Source organism: Sinohyriopsis cumingii, chromosome 2, assembly GCF_028554795.1.
Source record: "Sinohyriopsis cumingii isolate HCF-2022 chromosome 2, ASM2855479v2, whole genome shotgun sequence".
NCBI classification, from domain to species: Eukaryota; Metazoa; Mollusca; class Bivalvia; order Unionida; family Unionidae; genus Sinohyriopsis; species Sinohyriopsis cumingii.
Window position 1 is genome coordinate 85064776 of NC_142962.1, and position 21427 is coordinate 85086202.

Here is a 21427-nt window from a genome sequence, read left to right on the forward strand (position 1 = left end):
TTTCAGCAGTTCATCATTAAACGCAGAAAGGAATGCTAATTTGAACTATCACAAATTGGAAATATGGATGAGACGCCTATGACCTTTGACTTACCAAGCAATAAAACAGTCAATGCTGTTGGTGAGAAAACTATTCTGATAAAAATGACCGGCCATGAAAAAATGCATTTCACAGTTGTATTGGCTTGTTTAGCTGATGGATCAAAGCTGCCTCCTGTCACCATTTTTATAAGGAAGACGCTGCTGAAAAGCATGAAATTTCCTGCTGGTGTCATCATTCGTGCACAGCATAAGGGATGGATGGATGAAAGTGGAACAATTGAATGGTTGGAGAAGGTATGGAACAAGAGACCAGGTGTAATTCTTCGGAAACCTTGAATGCTTGTATGGGATATGTTTCATGCACACAAGACTGATGAAGTAAAAAAGGCCACAAAAAAAATGAAAACAACACTGGCTGTGATACCAGGAGGTTTAACGTCAGTGTTACAGTGTCTTGATGTCTGCCTTAACAAACCTTTTAAGGACAAGTTACGAAAGATGTGGGCAGAATGGGTTTGTTCAGGGGCTGTGAAAATGACAAAAGATGGGAATTTAATGAGGCCGGACATCGATTTGTTTGCCAGGTGGGTAAAAGAAGCGTGGGACTCAATTCCATCAGAAATGATTGCAAAATCGTTCAGGAAGTGCTGTATCAGCAATGCCATGGATGGAACAGAGGATGATGCTATATTTCTATCCGACAATGACAAGGACAGCGAGAATGAGAACGACACTATCAGATGACCATGATGACAATGACAACATATATGAGGAAAGCACGCCTGTAACAGAAGCCAAGTTTTGTGAACTGTTTGGCAAGTCTGATACAGAGTCAGATTTTGAAGGATTCTAAAAGTGATAGAACTTTTATAATTCATGATTTTAGAATGAGGATTAATTAAATTTCCATTAAGACTTAACACTGTAGAATTGTTTTTATTTCAACATATAAATTAGCTTTCTTATTTTCATTTTATTTAATAATGTGATTTGTCTAAATAAACATAGTCAGAACTCACTTTGTGCACCTTATGATGTACCGGTAGCTAGAAATTATGGGTCGGCTTATACGCAGGTCATGCACTTTATAACAGTTTTACCAATTCAGTTTGGGGGTTGGCTTATATGCGAGTATATACGGTAGATTGAGAAGGTAGATTGATTGATTGTGGATTTTACAGTGTACCAGCACTATCAGGCTATATACAAGGTTCCCACGCTACCGGGAAATCGGTAAAAAGTCGGGAGAAATGATAATTTTTTTCCTGACCATGAAAAGTCCTTGAGTTTTGCAAATATTGATGAAAGTCAGGAAAAACCCTGGAATTTTCTGCCAGCACTTGACGGTCAAAACAATCACATAATTGATTCGTAACTAAACTGATAGTGAGTTAAATTTATTGAGTTCTAACCAGAATATTTGGGGAATGCAGTATGGATTGTTTGAGTACTTGCAATAAACATATATACTGAGTAAATCCCAATGCTCAATGGATTAGATTTGTCTAGTAGACTTTTGTTGTCAAAGTCAGCTCAATATCCATATCTTTTCTTACATGGAAAGTATGAAAGCTAGTCTAGCGTCACAAGAGGCCAACATGGTTGTAGCAAAGCGCAGCCGCTTACTGGATGGCCTAACACATTTTAAACATTGTTAGATCGAGTGATACATGCATGAAATCAATATGAAAATTACCTATTTTCTCAGAAATTGTGACTATTATAATCGATTATGTCTTTAATCTGCTGAAGGACAAGATAAAACTATGGTGTTGATGAAATGTGACCTGGTACTTGCAATTTGCATTGCTTATGTTTGCATTTCAGTTGAATCTGCATCCATTCCATTTGTGTTCTATTTACATTCCATTTGCATTTGTATTTCATCTATCAACTTGTAGTTCTTTTGTTTATGGTCTCAAAAATGCATTCAGATTTAGCATTATGACTCTTATGCATCTTTTTCTTTTTTTCTTCTTCAAAATGGAGATGCATTTACTTAGGCCAGGTTTATCGTTTAGAAACATTATGTTGGTTTATATGAAGAACTATGTCATGTCTTTCAAGAGGTGAAAAAATGTCTGTATAACTAAACAGATCCTGGATTATCATGTGAAAGATTTTTGACTATGGAAATGTAATAGCAGCTTGAAAATAATAATAGATTTTCCTATCAATTTATGAAATGCATTTACATTTTATGATGTCTTATTTTATAATTCTTCATGATGTGCTTGCACATATCAGTATTAAAAAAATGCAATTATCATTGTTTTTGCATTTGTTGTGATTTCATTTGCATTCATTCTGCATTCTGTTTGCATTCCATTTTCATTTGACTGGGAAATTAACTATTTCAGGATGTGTTCCGACTAATAAAAATAAGTATGTTCCAATGAATTCGATCAAATTTTACTCTGATGATGTTAATTTCTCACATTAAACTAGTCATTTTGTGAAAAATGTACTGATGAATGCTATTTACAACAGTGCACCTTTTTTTGACACATAGTATCACTTTTCAGTTTGAATGACACAATAAAAGTTTAGTTTTATGTGGCATTGGAATTTATGCCAGCCAACTAAAGGCATACATGCCAACCATTATGCTTTTGGCATGATCTTTACTTTTTTTCACTACGTTACATTTTTTGCTAGAATGTATAAAAACTTTCAATACAAATTTGTTTTTTATTATCGTCACTTTAACTCCACTCGTATAAATTTGAGAATATTCATAAAAAAAAGATTATTGCTGCATAAGAAGAGCATAAGAGTACTTTTCTTATTTGCTATTTATAGCAACTGTATCTGACCCATTTTTAGAGAAAACAAGTTCTTCAGATTTGAACTGTGCCTAACAGATTAATTTTTTGGATATGCTAGTTAGGTAGTGAACCAGTCTATATTGTTAAAGAAAATGGCACCAGATGTTAAGTGAAATGCTTGAAAGTGTAGTGTTGGATGTCATATGACAGAAAGTGTTGGAGCAGATGTATCTTTTCAAAGTTCAAAACATGTCAGATCAGAAAAGAAGGACAAATCAAATGCCATTTTACAAACTTTAAAAGAAGAACACGAAAGTAATGTATTACTGCACTCTGAGCATCTGATTATGATCATTGCATAATTCCAGTTAACAATCATTCAGTGAATGTTACACATGTAGTCTAGTTGAAACAAGTGCTGAATATAAATAATTTATTAGTATATGTTGTGTTTGTATTTTGATTCAAATCCATATGGATTTTGCTCTTTGTGACAAGAATTTTGACCAGCTGCAGAACCAGGTTAGTAGTAAAAATGTATCTTTCTCATATGTGCTGTAATTCTGGCATGTAACGTATAGATTACATTTTTTTGCCACTTATAATAGCAATAATTATACCACTTATGCCTCTCAGGCCTTAATCTTACAGACTAATCAGAGACCTCTGCTTAAACATTTTTGTATAAATTATTATACTGAGATAAGAATAAACAGCATTGAGATATTGGTTCCAAATCAGACTGCAAACCAGACTGACATTGTACTGTCATCTTTGCTTAGATCATTGTTTCTAGGAATTCCTCAATGGCAATGTATGTCATATTGAAAACTATTTATAAACTTTTTATCCAGTTCTTAGTTTTGTCTAAGTGTGTTGATTTTTTTCAGGTTTCTCCCTCCAAGAATGGTTAGAAAACCAAGGTATAGCTCATGGTAGTGTGCTACCTGACCTGGTAAAGTCTCAACTGCTGGAACAGATTGGAGTGGCTCAATATTTGAACACAGAACAATGTAAACTGAATACCCAACTCTATCAGCCAAATATTCTGGGATGGAAAACTGGTAAGGAACACAGTATAGTAAAAGTGAAAACAAAAATAATAAAGAAGACTGTTTAGTTGAAATTGCTGGACTGCCTTTTAGTTTTGGCAGTTTCAGATTGCTTCACTCTTAAATGCTTGAGAGTATAATTATCACCTCACCTATAAAACTTTAGAGGGATATTGTATCTTGCTTGTTCATACATTCGTCTGTCTGTGCATTTGTTTTTGCTTTCATTATGCACCTAATATCTTAGACCCTAATTCATGTACACTCCATACATTGATATGTGGCTGCATCTTAGGGATAGTGACTTGCCCACTACTGGTAGGTCAGTGTAACCTGTTTGTCAAATGTGAATGGCTTTTGTATTTTCAGCTTATCTATTCATTGCATCCTCAATAGCTTGGACCCTGTTTCACATAATCTAATGATAACTGATATGTGGATGCACTGAAACAAGAGAACTTGGCTATACAAAAACTTAATCATTGTTATGCAGTTTCACACAAGTGATGTTTGTATTTTCAGATATTTTTTTATAACACCTGCAGTATCTTGAGCAATAATTTAGATAAACTCATGAATTTTTTTAATATAAATGCATCCCATGAAAAGCTATTCAAACATAAAAAACTTGATAAACTGTGACACAATATTTATGCTTGAATGACTTTTATATTTTTAGCTAAAAGTTTGTTACACCTGCAAAATCATGGATTCCATCGGACTACATTTTTGAAAGTTGGTATCTGATGCATCACATAGAGAGTAACTTAACCATACCAAAAGTAGGTCACTGTGATGTAGTTTTCAGGCTTGGATGACTTTTGCAATTCCTCAATACCAGTTTGTATATTGGCTTGTCAGAACTTGCTTCAGTTGCCAAGGATACTAGTGTTTGCAAATAGATACGTTGTTGTTTAAGAATTTTTTGTTGAAGATGATGTATCTCAAAACTAAAAGTCTGTTAAGGGTAAGACTGGAGGTCATTTTTCTTGGAGCTGAACACAAGTGTGGTGTATTCCTGCTGTAAGGTTTGACTGTTAATAAAACACAATTTAGGGTCCCACATTGACATGCCAGAGTCAAATAGTTAACACCTTTTTCATCCATCTATGCGTCCATCCATCTAGCCACCTGTTAAAAACATCTTTCTCTCTATATAATAAGCCATACAGATCAAAGAAAGTAACTTGCACAGATTTACTCTCCAAATTTCCATGATTTTGAATGGTAACTTTCACTTTTTCATCTGTGTATTGTTTTTCAATTAAATTTTGTGATTTTTTCTCAATTTTTAAGTCATCTCTGTAATGTAAGTTTGCCTATTTGTGCAGTTCGTATTTTACTTATATGCACTAGTTTGTTTTTTCTTCTCTCTCTCATTACAGAGATGTCAATCAAATGAAAGAAGTGCAGACATTTAAAAGTCATAGAGAACAACCATGAAACATACCTTGACTGTACAAAATGCTCTTCATCACACTCATGCAGTGTGTTTATATAGGGAAGAAGTATGGTCTAGTGTTTTGAATGATGGCTATAAAAAGGACATGCTCTACATCTTCTGAACAAAAAGTACTAAGCAGTCATCCTTATTTGGAATCGGGGATGAATTTTATTGGAGATGTCAAAGTGTTGCCCCCTATCTTGCACAAAGATAATTAAAACAGTTCCTACAGCAACAACCACTTAAGCAATTCCAAGTGATTTCACTCAAGTGATATTGGAATCTTGTACAATATACACAGTACAGCAAGTCTGTTGTCTTAAATGTTGGAAAAACTAGGACCATTTTAAGCTAAATTGGCATTCGACTGGTACAAGCCCCTATCCATGCTCATGTATGGAATTTAAAATGTTGAAGCCAGGCTTGCAGTATTATATTCTAACTTTGCTGGCTGGACAGTGCCACAAGTCATATAACATACACTGGCCCAGCTGCCAAGCTGATCCAGTCATCTGGACAATAAATGTATGGTTTTTGTCAATCATGAATCTGTCATCTCAGACTGGCAAACAGCATGTTGTTTTACAGTTCCATCATTGCTTGTGTTCCACATGCCCAGACTGGCTGGCCAGCTGACAAGCTTTACAGTCCATTTTCATGATACTAAAGATTATTGAGCAGGCTTCAGATTTGGAGCAATCCTCCCAATCATCTGGCCCAGACTAACTGGCTACCCCAGATGGCATTCCCCAGCCAGATCCTTCTCCATGGTGGACATGACGTGGCTAGCTTTACTAATATATCCAACAGATAGAACCTTTTATTCATGTGCTGATGATTAACCATTACCTTTGTCATAAGGACACAGAGCATACAGAAGGACTGTCTCCTAGTTGATGAGGCAGGTGACAGACTTGGCAGTCTAACCATGAGAAGGACATAATTTATCTTCAAGGTGGCAATTGAAGAAATAGACACAATTTTGCCTCCGTCAGAATACCTCTCTCCATTGGCAGTCTGCACTCAACTGGTACTCAACACTATGTACAAAATGGATATGAATGATGATGATAAACATTCACTATTCAGAATCTTGCCACAGAGATTGCAGAAATTACCATGCATATCTCAAGTAAAATTTGTGAGCCTGGTACTTTTGAGTTGCCTTTCTTTCTTGCCAACAATTTTTGCACTGCTATTGGTACAGATCATTAACCAATGTTTATCATTCAGATGTACCTAGCCTTGACAAGAAAATTACATATATCAGTATGTCTGCTCAAGTCTGGTATAAAGTGGACAGACAAGTGTTTAATACCATGTCATAATTTGGATGGGAATGGTGTGTCAACTTCAGAAGAGGGAGAGAAAAGGTTTCTCCTCCCCCAAGTCTCCCATCACCTCTCAGTGACTTGCCATCTCACATGCCTCATGGCAATCCTCATGTGGGCACCAGATTTCTTCAGTTTTGCCAGATTTATATCAACCTATGTCCAAAAAGATTACATAATCCAAGTTGTTTTGAGGGGCCCCAGATCTTGTTCATCCAGCCACTTCCAGTTTTGTTGTCTACCTTCATGACAAAGATCACAAACGATCCCATTAAGGTAGATCTGGATCTGGCCATTTCTAGATTTCTAACCCTGCAGGGAGGAGTGGATTTGAATGGGCTGACTTTCCACCATTCCACATTGACATTTAGAAGAGAGAAGGCCTTTTTATGCCCTTGACTCTTCTTAAAAGTTTGGTTTTACAACAGAAGTCTTTTATTTAAGGGCCTGCAAATTAATTTTTGCAGGGTGCAGTGTTGTGGTCTCTGATGCACTCACTGCTAACTCTAGTTTCAAAACAGCCTTGCTTCTAATGTGCCCATTTAGTATGATGATCTAAACAGAATAAACAAAATAAAGAGATAAACTGATTACTTGATAATATTCCTGTGTTTGATATGGAATTATTTCTGACATTTACTTTAATCTTGTTTTATTAAGTGTTGTCTACTTAGTTTACATGCACAGGTTAAAAGTATTAAGTATGAGGCTAGGTTAATAATGAGACTGTTTGCACATAGGCACTTTGCACATGCTTGCAAAACTTGACTTTCCTAATGACTTCTCAGTATTATGCATATTTTTTTATTTCTTGGAGAGATATAAGATTGAATTTACAGGACAGTTCTGGGACATATATACACCAAGCTTAAAATTTGCCAGGGTCACTTTGTCTTTACTGCTGCTCTTGATACTTAGTGTGCTGGCATGTTCTTACTCTTGTACGCATTTGTACATGTGAGCAGACAGATAGCTGCTGTGCCTTTCTATCCACCTAATTATAGAGTCATGCTGTATGGTGGATGGATGTTGTGGTGGTGGTGAAAAAGTACATTTCCTGAAATTGTAAGCTACTTTTCATTATATTTCAGTTTGCCCCAGGTTGTCCTCTCGAATAGTTTTACCAGACTCAGTAAACTGCCATGTATCTGACTCCTGTACCAGCTTGGACTGTTGTGTAGATGTAGAACCACTCAGCTACTCCTTCCACTTGTACTTTTACCTAGACACATGTGATCAGATGGTGACTGTGGGAATAGAAAGACTGAAGTTTGACTTAATGATGGTAGATTACATCTGGGGCACTGTCCAGGAAGTGTTTCTTAAGGGGATTGTAAGAATCAGGTAGGGTTACAAAGAAAAAAAATGTCTCTGAGATGAGAAAAGAAATGATTTTGTATATTTTATAATACAATATATACAGAAAAGAGCTTTTCAGCCATATCTTATATTTAATACTTTATCTTTGTAATATGTGCATAAATTATTGGATTGTAGTTCCTTGTCCAGAAGTAGATTTTTTTTACTGATTTACAAAATCTGCACAGTTAATTCTGTAAGAATATGGACATGTCTTGAACAATTCAGATTTAATAATTCTTCTAGGAGTTGGCAAATTTCACATGCTATTTTCTTCCAGTGGTTTTCATGTTTTATTTGTATGCTATCATGGCAATAACAAAAAGGGGCATATTATATGTGTGTTCATCAAGAATTCATTTGAGTGAAATAGCACAAAAACTGTCAAGAGCTCTGAAATATTGCATAATTTATCATAGCCATAGGTATATTACCTGATTAGATTTCAAGGTGATTGCATCAGTTATTGTTTTAAACATTCTTGAACTTTTTTTTACTACTTTTTTTATATAACAAAACCATTTTAGCATATTTAGTAATAACCAGTTTAGGCAGAAATTAAGCTTAAGCTAGGATGCATATATGATGCATGTTTTTATCCACATGTAGATGACCTTAATAGTTTTTCATGCCTTTTTAATATATTTTCAAATTGGTCTAAAGTTTAAACATTTTAGAATTTAAATACAAATGATTTTTGAAAGGTTTATTCAGGAGTTTTTCCCGGTTCCCAACAGTCATACAGCATATGCAAAGGACACCTATAGAGACAGTAAGATAAAATAAAAAATATGCCAAGTCAAATTATAAATAAATTATAGCACTATTGTATACATCTTCTTTACAAATCATTTACATGCAATATCAACATTTAATATCAAAGGTTTAACATAATATGCAAGCAGGAAAATACTATTCCTAAAGGAAACTAACACTGCTGCCACAAATGTCTCATCCAAGGTATTTGCCATTATTCTAGTAGAATATGACTTACATATACAACTTACTCAAGATACCATGCACAGAGTATACTGAAAAGGGAAAAGAATAATAGAGAGCATACAAAGTGAAGTTTTGGAATAAATTCTTGTATTATGAGCTTCAATTATATCTGTGGAGGAAACTTGAAATTTTGTTGATGTTGGTCCATTCCATTTCCATCATATCATGTTCCATCCATTTTGATTTTTGTTCCAGTTTAATAATTATTGAGGACTTCATGAATTTAGTATAAAGCTTTACATATAAGAAGGCCTCGATCAAATCCAATTTCACTATTTTCCAGAAATGTTTAATTAAGTCATGGCCCATGTTTGGCTTAGACTTCTACCCTTAAGTTGCTTCATATTAGCAGGGGCATCTGTGATGTAATGACACTATCTAGTTTGCTTCTGTTAAACAAGAGCTATGTAGTTTTATGGTATTTAGGATTTATGCAAGTGAACTCATGAGAGTAGGAATAAGTTTACATTATTTTCAGATTATGATCTAGTACAACACCAAAAGTATAAAGTTGAAAAACCATTATTCATCTCATTATTTCCTGTACTCAAATTTTGTACAGGTTTTTTTTGGATGGTTTTAACTGTAAACATGCACAGTTTAAGCTTCAGATCTTGATAGAAAATATCAAATAAATAAAACAATTGTCATAATGAAATAATTGTTTTATTTTTTTCTTTATTTTAAGGAGAAAACAAATCATACTTTGACTTGACTTTTTCTATCAGGTTCAGTATGGATGACCTGGCTGGAGAAAAAGTGTATTTGTTGAATTTGAACATTAGTGTGTGTCTGGAAGGAAATGCACTGTGTGTCATCAACACCCCAGTGTTTGAGAATACCAGACTTCCCAAACCTATATGTGACTGGAATTCTAGCTTTACTATACCAGGTAATGGCTTGATTCTAATCGCAACATAATTATGAAACTCATTTTGACAGCTACTCATTAAGAGGTTATTTTTTATGAATATCGGTAGGGAGTGATTCAAATATGAATTTTGATATGCTGAAATTATGATACGCTTTTACTACTTGAAATGTTTATAAATGCTAAAAGTTAAGTGTTCAGTGGTTTGTGAAAGGGTGGAGGGAGTATTCCCATTGGATGATAATATCTAAGTCTGTATTTTTTCGTAGGAAATCTAAATTTTTCATGCTGGATTCTACTTCTCACCTAAACAACACTGAGAATCTTTCCTCAGGTTCCTTCTTAGCTACTACACACACCAGATCTGCTTATTCAAGAGGCTTCCAGATCATTAGGACTTTCTTTGGAGCTTCCCATTGCAGATGTGTTATGTGCCATATGCATATGCTCTGAACTATATGGACTGAGAGAGGTTGTTGGTGCATTAAGGTGAACTGTACAGACTTACATTTGCACAGAGATATATGTTAAGACATGTTCCTAGTAGCCAAATATTCACATTGCATATATCATTTTTCTATTCCATTCCTACAATGGTGATACCATTATATCATTTGAATATGTCAAAAACTTATTATATATGTATTTACATACTTTTCATTTCATTTTTCACATCCTATGCTCATTTGTCATTTTCTGCTGTATCACCTGTTAGTGGCCATATGAATTCATAGAATTTATGTATTACATATATCCCATATGTTTGCATAACAGATTATTTGCTGCTTAAAGCTTGATACTGCACTGAGTCTCCTTTCCACCCTTCTCCCAATCATTCATTTTTCAGGGTTTTCTCTGATTGAATGGACTGTAACAAATGACTATCCTATTGGGCAAAGGCTGACATCACTAGCACAAGAGAAGCTCATGGAGGCACTAGGACTTGCCCCCTATCTCCTTCAGAAGCCTTGTAATCATACAGTGGACCCGTTTTCTTCAGCTGTGGATGGTTGGAATAAAGGTAAACATATATCTACACAGTTCTATACACAACAGTAATATATCCTTATCTCCTTTAACAATGCTGGCTCATCTCTTCAGGACTACTCCAGAATTAAATGATGTAGGGTGCAGAAAGGCTCTTTCTTAGAGGCTGTACCACTCTTCACCCTTTATAGCCACACTCTTGAAGATACACAGTTTTCTACTTTGTGTAGTTTGACAAATTTTGCTAGTAGTTTCTGACTTCTCTGTAAAAAGGTCAGACATTTGATTTGTTGGCATTCTGAAATCAGGTAATCCAGTTGGCTTTTTTTGTTGATATCAGCAGGTCTTCTAATAACTGTGGCTATGGAAGAGCTGAATAAAAGTGCTGATGTACTTATACGATTGATATCCCACAAATGAAAATGGTGCATATCTTATATCCAGTAAGACCACCATGGTATCCATCTTGGAAGCCTTGTTGTTCCTACTCCTCCTGAATATATGATCATAGTAATATGGAGTTTTCACTACAGAACTTATTATGATGTCTACCTGGCCCTGCTTGAAAATTGAACATGATTTTGGATATCAAATATTGCCACCAAGGTGGCCATGTTGAAATCTTGTTATCACCAATGATCCTTAATCATTTTTATTTAGCATTAACCCCATGTTGCTATGACCACCATGATTAAGATAACATGGTGTTAGTGTTAAATAAAAATGATGCCACTAGGATCTTATGTGGTTAGAGTGGTGGTGATCATGAAAATCTTTTTGGCATGAATCCTCCTGAACAGATGGTTGTATCTTCATGGGATTTCTATAAAAAAGATGACTTTTCCAGTAGCCTAGTAGTTAGAGCATAAGCCTCTGATGCATGAGGGCACAGGTTCAAACCCCAGCTGAGTCATACCAAAGACTTATAAAAATGTTTCAAGCAGGTGCCTCATTTGGCACTCGGCATTAAGAGGTTAGTGTTAGGCCTGGTCAGCCTGGTGTCAGGATAATGAGACTGGGTTGGGCACAATTCTAAATGTCTTCAGCATGATGCCCCAATGTTAGACATTGCTATAAACTGCCACACTGTAAACATTGTAGTGATATGAGTAAAATTGTTAAAGCTTCGTGAAAAATCCAAACACACACACACACACACACACACACACACACACACACAAAGACTGTTGATATCTATTTGCTTCTAAATCAAAAAGGTGTTGCATTGTGGCCATCTTGAAAATATTGTTATAGTTCTCCTGATCTGATTGCTCTAGTGACTCATTATGTCTAGCTGGTCCTGAGTGAAATTGTTGCTGATCTGATGTCCATTATGGTTGCTGTGGTAATCAAATTGAACATCTTGTTATTATTTGCCCTTTTCAAGGAATTGTCATATTGGCATGTGGTTTTGGCTTCTTAACTTATGTAGTTGGTCCTGAAGAAAAATGATGATCATGTGACCTTTCAGAATTTGACAAATTTTGTTAAAGTCACTTGTCTAAAATGTATTGCCTTACTGATTTTTTTTTTGGTAAAACAATACCTACTTTCTTCAAATATATTCTTCATGTCCTAAAATGATGCCAATACACCATTAAAAATGGCTGCCCTCGAATATATATATATATATATATATATATATATATATATATATATATATATATATATATATATATATATATATATATATATATATATATATATATATATAATATCTTAAAGGATACCATTTTAATAACTTTTTTTGCATGTGTCTTCTTTAAATACCCAATAATAATAGCTTGGGAGAACTATTACTACCTTGCAAATGCAGCCTTTCTCAGATAAAACTTTTAGCTAAAAGAGCTAAAAGTTCTCTGCTTACCTAGGTGGCAGTCAGGCAGAGTGGTCTTCCCTTGATATAGTGATTGGTGCCAAAACCCATGAATATCCTAGTTACTACTTCTGTTCATGCAGAGAAGCATGCTCTCACCATGAGAGATCTCCCAAAAGCCAGAATCAATGTTGATACACGTTCTTGGAGTTCTCACTTCACAAGGAAAGTATACTTAGTCGATATTTCCATCTTGTCTATCTTTATATCTCAAGAAAGTTCTGCCTTTACAATTTTATCCACACTTTGTTATCTTTACACATTTAATTGTACTTAGGTACTTGCAAAGTTAGCCTATGCACCCTTACAAATAAATTTGGACTGCACTTTTAATTATGCTAACATGCAAGTCCCTGATACCTTTAGAAAACTCTTTATATACATAGAATTGCACAATGACTGGCTACATACAGGTGAGTTTTCTCTGGTAATATGTTTATTGTCCAGATGCCATGCTTCATTGCATTTACTTGTATAGGTCATCCTTGAATCTCTCACAGGTAAGATGATGAATTATTTTGGTAAATTTGTCTGCTATTGTCCAGGCAATGCTGTAAGGCGTAACTACAACAGGTTTATACATTCTGCTCTTTTTGTCTTGCAGATTAGACCATGGGCAAAGTGCAGAAATGCACAACTAAAGACGATGACACTATAAGCATACATGCTGACGTGTCTCAGTGCAGAAATATTTGGTGGATAAGGAAAATAATTCAACAAAGTTACAAAACATCAGAAATCTATGCAGACACAGCCCCAGTACGTATGTCACAACCACAGGACTGCCATTAGGCCTTGCCTTCTCTGGGTTCCACATTACAGCTCTTGATGATAAACAATGAGCAAACGATCAAAACAAAGTATCCTTTTACTTCATTGATACACGGACTGGTCACATGGATCAAACATCCCATAAACAGTCCAAACATTATGACTCAGATGACATCCTCCCTACAGACACAGTCTGTTTCCATTTTGATCTGTCAAGGCCTGCTATAAGGGATCTTCAGGGACAGAGACTTCAACAGAATAAGTTCTCAGAAAATCAACCTGTCATACAGTGAGTTGAACTCAGTGTATACTGGCAATTATGGAGACTAGTCTAACCCACATACCTCTTCATTGCACTCTCCATTTAAGATGCCACCTCTCATTTCTCTTGACCCTTCGTCAGTAGAAGGAATTCTTTAATTGGTGACTGATTGGAAATCTCTTTTTCTACTTCAGGGCACTCCTTGAGTTTTGCCAGCGACAGACATCAACACTTTTCACCTGGTCTGTTTCAGGCAGCTCAAGAGATGTCAGCCTCACCTCATGCAAGCAGAGACGACAATGCTTGCTCTTAGGCTCCCTCTTCACTTCTTGATTTCACTATGTGAAGACTCAGCCTTTAGAGCATCCATTGAAGAAGTTTTCTGCCTTTTACCTCTGGAGTTCTGCCCTCCTCTTCCTACCATTTCAATCACCTGGACCAGTATATGTTGATCTTATCTCTTCAAATTACTTCTGCAGTCTTGCAGAATCAGACATTTTGAACCATTTACAACATCATTTAAAAGACCCTAGCGTCTACAATCTCTTTTTCTCACAAAAACACCTTCCCTCAACTTTTCATCGACAGTTCTTCCCTCGCCATACACCATTTTTTCATTTATAAACCCCAATGTAGCTTTGGGGATGACAAAACCGTACTCTGTAGTGATTGAACATCTTTCAATGACACTCAACAATTGATCAGCAATGTGGTAACTGTGGGCTGTATGTGGACTATCTTCTCCTGATTTAACAGATCCACTCAACATACTTTAATACTTTAGCCATTGCTGTAACTGCAAGGAGGAGGGGATTTGAATGGGATGACTTTCCACCATTCCACATTGACATTTAGAATTCACAATTGGCACAATGAGATCTACTTCTCTCCACCTCTACTTGCTTTAAGGATGATCATAAGGCCAAGCTTTGATCGCAGCCATTATTCTCTTATCTATATTTTTTTGGCCAGATTGATGAGGTATGCAAACAAACCACTAAGGCGATGAAATATCCTGCCTCTTAACTGCAACCCTGATGCAGGAACATTTTGGGAAACCAACAAAAAGAACCAGTTGACACTACTCAAACACAAATATCTGATGGGTTGTCCTATTGTAGTTCCTCATGTCAAACACCATGGTTCTTGTAAACCAAAATGGACAAAAACAGGAGAAGGGATTGCTAATATCAAAGTTTCTCTACATGGTACCTCCATCTCTAAAAACAATGACATCCTGTCCACACCACCCTCCCATTCATCCTAGTAGGAGGAAGGCTTCTTCAATTCTCTTCTGCTGAATGTGACTAGATTTGTCACAATGAACATTCAAAAAAGAGACTTCACATCCAGAGTGAACATATAAAACCCATATCTTCATGACTTATTCACAAGGTCTTCCAAGAAGTTCCTGTGTTTCAACTACAACATTTTCATCAATTCTGAACACTCCCATTTGGACTCAACATTAGTCCCTGGGTCTTCACTTATCTGATGAAGCATGTTATGGCTCATGTCTGGACCATCTTCAAGGTGGCAACATCAAGTTACGTTGACGACATTCTGCACAAACATCAGGTGAGTTAAAAATTAGAACATGACATGATAACCCTTCTTACACTGCTTATAAATCTGGCTTTCCTCACCAACAAGGACAAATCTAACTTAGTGCCATCTCAACAATTTATTCATCTAGGTATGGAGTTCAACACACAGGTCAAAAGAGTACATCTCCCTCAGAAATGAGTAATGAATATTAGGACAATGGTGGCTTCATTACGCTCAAGGGAATCTATCTGCACAGGAATTCCTGAATTCCTTCACCTTCATGTGGCATGCTGAACATGGCAGCAGACCTCATCATCTTGGTCACCATTATATGCATCTATTACAAATGATTCTCATATCCCAACTGAGGCCAAAGGTTTGACCACTGGACCAACCTCACTGCATTTGCACAAATATGAGGTACCCTTTGCAGACTTGGAGTGACCTAACTTGGCTCACAGCAGGTATACCTCTCAGGTACAACTGCCAGAGGTCACAGTCTGTATGGATGCAAGTACAGATGTCTAGAAGCACACCTACTACTGCCATTCCATGAAGCCAGTGGAGCGTGGTCTCCCCATGACCAGCATCTACATATCAATATTCTTAAAATAAAGGCCATTTTGAAAGCCTTTGACTGGTGACAGGAAATTTTAATTGCAAAGGGAGTCCTCATTCTTTCCAACAGCTCTGTGGTGGTGACTTGTTTCAACAGGCAAGGCAGAACCAAGTCCCCAGACCTTTGCATACTGGTGTGGGACTTTCTAATGAGGTGTCATCAAGTTCATCATATTCTGGATACCTAAATGTAATAGCAGATTCTTTGTTCCAGAACAATCAGCTGAAACAGATGGAATGCTCTCTCTATCCTCTGGTTTTCACTGAGATATGCACCTGATGAGACCAACCATTGGTGGACCTATTTGCGACAGGGTGGAATGTCAAGCTCCCAGCATTTGTGTCAATATGTCCCAGATCCCAAAGCCTGGGCAGTCAATGCACTATCCATAAATTAGAATGATCTGGATGCATATGCCTACCCTCCAACACCTCTGTTTCCAACAGTGATACAAAAAGCAAGTGAATTCCTCATTGCACCTTTCAGATGGGAGAAATCATGGATCAATGACCTCCTCAATCTCATAATGGAAATTCCTGAAAAAATAGTGAAATTCCATCATGTATTCAAACAATCATGATGGAGTTGTTTCACCCCGACCCAGAGCTACTGAACCTGCACATTTGGTTCATATTAAACAGGCCCTCAGAAATCAACAGCTCTCACAACCAGTAAAGGAGAGAATGGCTCAAGCCAGAAGGCCCACCACTCTGCAACGATCATATGAAGGTGAATGGAAAATTTGTACACAGTTGGGTAAACAAGAACACATTCTACCAGTACAGGCATCTGTACCTGAAATAGCTAGCTTCCTTCTCTGGACAAAGCAAAGACTTTTCCGACCTCCTCTCCAACTTACTATACAAGTTCATAAACGTTGGCTCTGTGATGAAAGTAGAACCTCTCATGGGTACTGACCTGGTTGAACAAAACATATTTTTAAACAAATTCATCCTATATTCAGAAAATTCCCCGTTTTTTCAAATGGAGGGGAGAATTTACACCCTTAAGTTTCAATTCCAGAATAGATTTAACCAAACTTACCATGTGGTTTTATCTTGACATTGATTGAAGTTCAATGATCTTCTATCCATATCATGTTCAAGGTCCAAGGCCATAACAAAAAATTGTGTTCTGCACTTGCAGTTATTTTGTGAATATGCCAACTCAGCTATAATAAAAATAATTTTTTTACCAACTTTGCTATGTAGGAGTTTCGCAAGAATATCATATATGATTACAACAAAATAGAAAAGATCTTTCATTTGGATTTCTGTAAAAACTGGGCTGGTAGAGAATCAGTCTTTGACCTTTGGTTTTTTGAGGATGCTACCTTTAATCTTTTAGTTTAATGTGGTATATCAGACAATCTCAGTAGTGCAATTTGTTTTACAGTTTTGTAGTTTTTATATCCTGCCTCTATAGTGGTGGAGGTATATATAGTGAGTGTGATCTTGTATGACCCAGATTGCATGGAACCAAGTCAAAGTTTTTGTTTATGTCGTGTTCAGTTTACAGAGGGTCTCAGAATTCACCAAGAATGAGATGCAATCATATATATCCCCTTAGTTATGACCTAATTTATATATATGTATATTGTATTTTGTATGCATATATAGATCACATCTATGTTTAAGAAACTGAAATCTAGTTTTTCTATTTAGACTGTGCCATTGATCAGCATCCAGCATCACTGCCTGACTTTATGGTATGCCACATTCCAAGATCTTGTACAGGAGTAGAATGTTGTACTTTCGTGGATACAGTGGGCAGGACATTCAGGACTTTCCTTCACCTTGACCCTTGTGCCTACAGACTCAGTATTGGTATAGAGGAACTGCAGTTCAACATCTCACTTCTGAACTATGACTGGGGTAAGTATCTTAATATGTATAACTACCTAAGATTTCACACTATCAAGATTATATATGAATGGAATACACTACATAATGAGATCTCAATTTTAAATATACTAATGCTGGAGATTACAATAAACCTTTCACTATGAGATTAAAGACTTTTGAATGGACCACTGTCTCTAAAGCATGAACAGCTGATATCTGCTGTTAGCTTTTGGAACACTTACCTGATACAGCTCTTAATACACTACTAAATATTTGCAATAAAATTTGGCCAACAGGGAATTTCTTGCAGTCTTGGCAAGAATCAACAACTCAGATTAAATTAAATGATGAACTAATCATCACTTTGGACTTGCATGCTATCCAGTCATATGACCTATGTGTCTTGTGGGGTCACTTAGGGTACAAAAGGTTCAGTGAAATAGGAGTCATTGCAAACACAGATTTGGTAACAGATCTTAAGGATTTGCACTGGTAATATGAGTCATTAGTTTGATTGAAACTTGACTTTGGGTTGATTGTGTATCGACCTGTTTGTAAATCTTACCTGTAGACCCTTGACATACATGCCAACAATTATGCTTTTGGTATAATTGTTATGTTCTTTTCACCTAAGTAAGTCATATGCTCACCTGTATATAGATTACACTTTTCTGGTTCATTAAGAAAGAAACAAAAAATAAAGCAATAAAAGTTATGTTTGTCATTTTTATCATCATGTCTTGAATTCCACCCTTCATATAAATTTGATAATATTCTAATAAAGAAAAACTACTGCGTAAGAATACCATAAGAGCAAATTTGTTCATCCTAAATCTATATGTACTTTCCTAATTTTCTGTTTGTAGTAACTGTATATGACCCATTTCCAAGAAAATAGATGGGGTTTTTTAATGTGAAAATTTTCATAACAGATTCATTATACCATATTTCATGTATTTTTTTGTACCCTTTAATTTTTCATACATAATCCAGTTTTCAAAATCATAATTATTTAAATGTATCATAATTTTTTGTACACATCACTTTGTATTTTTCGAAAAATCCATTAAATTATTGGACATAAAATTTCTAAGAAGATTTATGTTTGCAGAAAAGATCAACAATACAGTATTGCCGTTTTGTTTTTACAAAAATTAATAATTAGTTGTTGGTGAGAAAATACAATGATTGATACATAAGCTCTCTTATTGTCATTACAATATCTACTAGTGTTTATTAACAAATGGACAAAGGACTTCACAGACCATACCTTTAAATATTATCGTTTATTAGTTCTTCTTATAAAGTCTGTCACTGTAACAAAACACCACGTGCATTTTAAAATGAGTTCAGAAGCCCTTTCATGTTTTCTTATAAAACAAAAATTACATCTCAGTACATGCTTAAGCGAAAACAATAGACCCTTGGTCAACTAGTCTTATTGTTTCATTATAGTCGTACAAATGTAAAATATAAAAACCTTGTCATTTTCTATCGTAAATGTGAAAGTCATGGACTCCATTAAATCGATTTGTGTGTGTGTGTATATATATATATATATATATATATATATATATATATATATATATATATATATATATATATATATATACATACACTATCTTTTAAGTGTTTGTTCTGTTTTGACTTGGATATAATTGACATTTTATTGCAAATCTATTCAACGATATACCTTCTATTTATTGGCAAGTTTCAATAACAAGTAATGCATATGATTGTTTGTCCTTATAACAAATTCTGTATGGACAACGGCTTCAGTAGCACATTGACAGATTTTCATTTACTTAAAGAGAGCCTCATTTTGCTACTGGGCAGCCTTGCTGATTTGACCTATTCTGTTGATTCTTGCCCTCAGACTGGTTTCAGTGGGAATAACCAATGTGCTAAGCATGTTTAATTACTGTGTAAATAACACTGTATAGCCATGTGGTTGTTGTGACAATCTACATCATAATTAAAACAAGAATGAGTTGTTGATTTAGAAGTGTTTATTGATAATGGAATATAGTAGGGTCGTAATACATGAGGATTATCACAATTGTCAGGTAACTCAAAATACAGTCTTTTTTCTCTTTGTAAAAGCTACAAAATAAAAAACGCCCTGAATAAATATGGTCTTGTACACAAATTTTTTCTCTCTCTCATGCACACGCTTGTGTGCATTAACTAAAATGTGATTTCAAGTTCTTTATTTTTTTATTGCAATTTGATAATGAGATTATTTCTGCTGTAAAAATACAAGTTGCACTTAATTTCTTGACAATGTGGACTCATATAGTTGTGTACAATTTGCCAATAAATAATACCCTTATCTAATACATGTTTGAACTATCTTAATTATTGTTTTTTAGTCCTACACGTAAGACCTTGATGCTGATATTTATGTTTTGACTTATGTGCGTACTAAAACATAATAACATGTGATGTAGGACTATCATTTTGCCAACATTACACAACATAACAGCATCATATGCTCTAAATGCTGATGAGCTTTCACAATGAGACATAATCCTCTCTCTTTCTCTCTCTCGCTCTCTCTCTCTCTCTCATTCACTAATAACAACAAAAATTTTTTGAGTACTTTTATTTTTATTGTAATTAAATTCTTGAGTTAAGAGCAGAAAGAGACAGAAAATATATGTTTACTTTTTATGTTCTTACTGTTAGGTTGTCGAGTAGTGTGTTCTGTAGAATTTGTTCAGGTACGATCCCTTTTATTTTTTGTACATAGTCAGAACTGCAAAATGATAATTATTTATTTTACATATAATTTTTTGTACACTGAAATTAATAATTATTTTTTCATGTACAAAAAATTACATGAAATACGGTACTGATAATCAAGTTAGTTAGCAGTCCAGTCTGTACTTTAAAAAAAAAGTGGTGCCAGATGTTAAGCAAAATGGGCTTTTATGGTTTGTTTTGTAGATGAAAATTCTGGTCAGAAAAAAATTACAACTCAAACACTGGTTTACAGATATGTAATGAAGAATATTCGGTTGAGGACATTATTATGCTCAATGCAGAATTTATGGACTTAATGATCATTTGGCTAAAGTTAGACATGTTGACTGGTTTAAGTGAGAATATAAATAATTTGTCAGCATTCTAGAATGAATATTGTTACCTGCTACAGCTATTTGCAGTCAATGAAACTAAGAAGAGGTACCTTTCTGTAGTATAAGAGGTTATAAAATTTAGCTTTTGACCTTTTCACAAGGTCTTAATCAGAGGAATGACTTCTGGACTGGAGTCACGTGATCAACTAAATGTTGACCATGTGACAAAACCCTTCTGAACAATGGCAGAAGTTCCAATCCAGAATCATGGTTCAATACTCTTCCCCCTCCATGATTTCAATAGCCTCTCTTATATTCCTCCTCACAATATTATTCTCTCTACATTCTCTTTGCTCCAATGTAGGTATCTGAGAAAGCTTGCCAGTAGCTTCTCGAGGGTCGGTGGTTCTTTCCTGGGATTTTCCGGGTTTTTCCTCCACCATTAATACTGGCCGCCATGTATAGCCTATCGTGTGCTGAAAAATGGCGTTAAACCCTACAACAACAACAACAACAACAATTCTCTTTGCTATCTTGGTACATCCAAAAGACCAAACTCCTTTGAATAAGA

At 35.4% G+C, this 21427-nt stretch overlaps 2 protein-coding genes across 2 annotated transcripts in view; both read left to right on the forward strand.

Moving 5' to 3' along the window:
- The window catches only part of LOC149805307 (uncharacterized), a 59321-nt gene extending 58943 nt beyond the window's left edge, over positions 1 to 378 (forward strand). Inside the window, exon 16 of the mRNA XM_089934005.1 lies at positions 194 to 378. Within this exon, the coding sequence (XP_089790131.1) occupies positions 194 to 378 (185 nt within the window). The remainder of the gene's footprint in view (positions 1 to 193) is intronic.
- A 367-nt stretch (positions 379 to 745) lies between these two features.
- LOC149805308 (uncharacterized) overlaps positions 746 to 21427 on the forward strand; it is a 471406-nt gene continuing 450724 nt past the window's right edge. Inside the window, exons 1-6 of the mRNA XM_089934018.1 lie at positions 746 to 857; positions 3701 to 3874; positions 7729 to 7981; positions 9727 to 9890; positions 10717 to 10890; positions 17597 to 17806. Coding sequence (XP_089790144.1) covers positions 746 to 857; positions 3701 to 3874; positions 7729 to 7981; positions 9727 to 9890; positions 10717 to 10890; positions 17597 to 17806 — 1087 coding nt within the window. The remainder of the gene's footprint in view (positions 858 to 3700; positions 3875 to 7728; positions 7982 to 9726; positions 9891 to 10716; positions 10891 to 17596; positions 17807 to 21427) is intronic.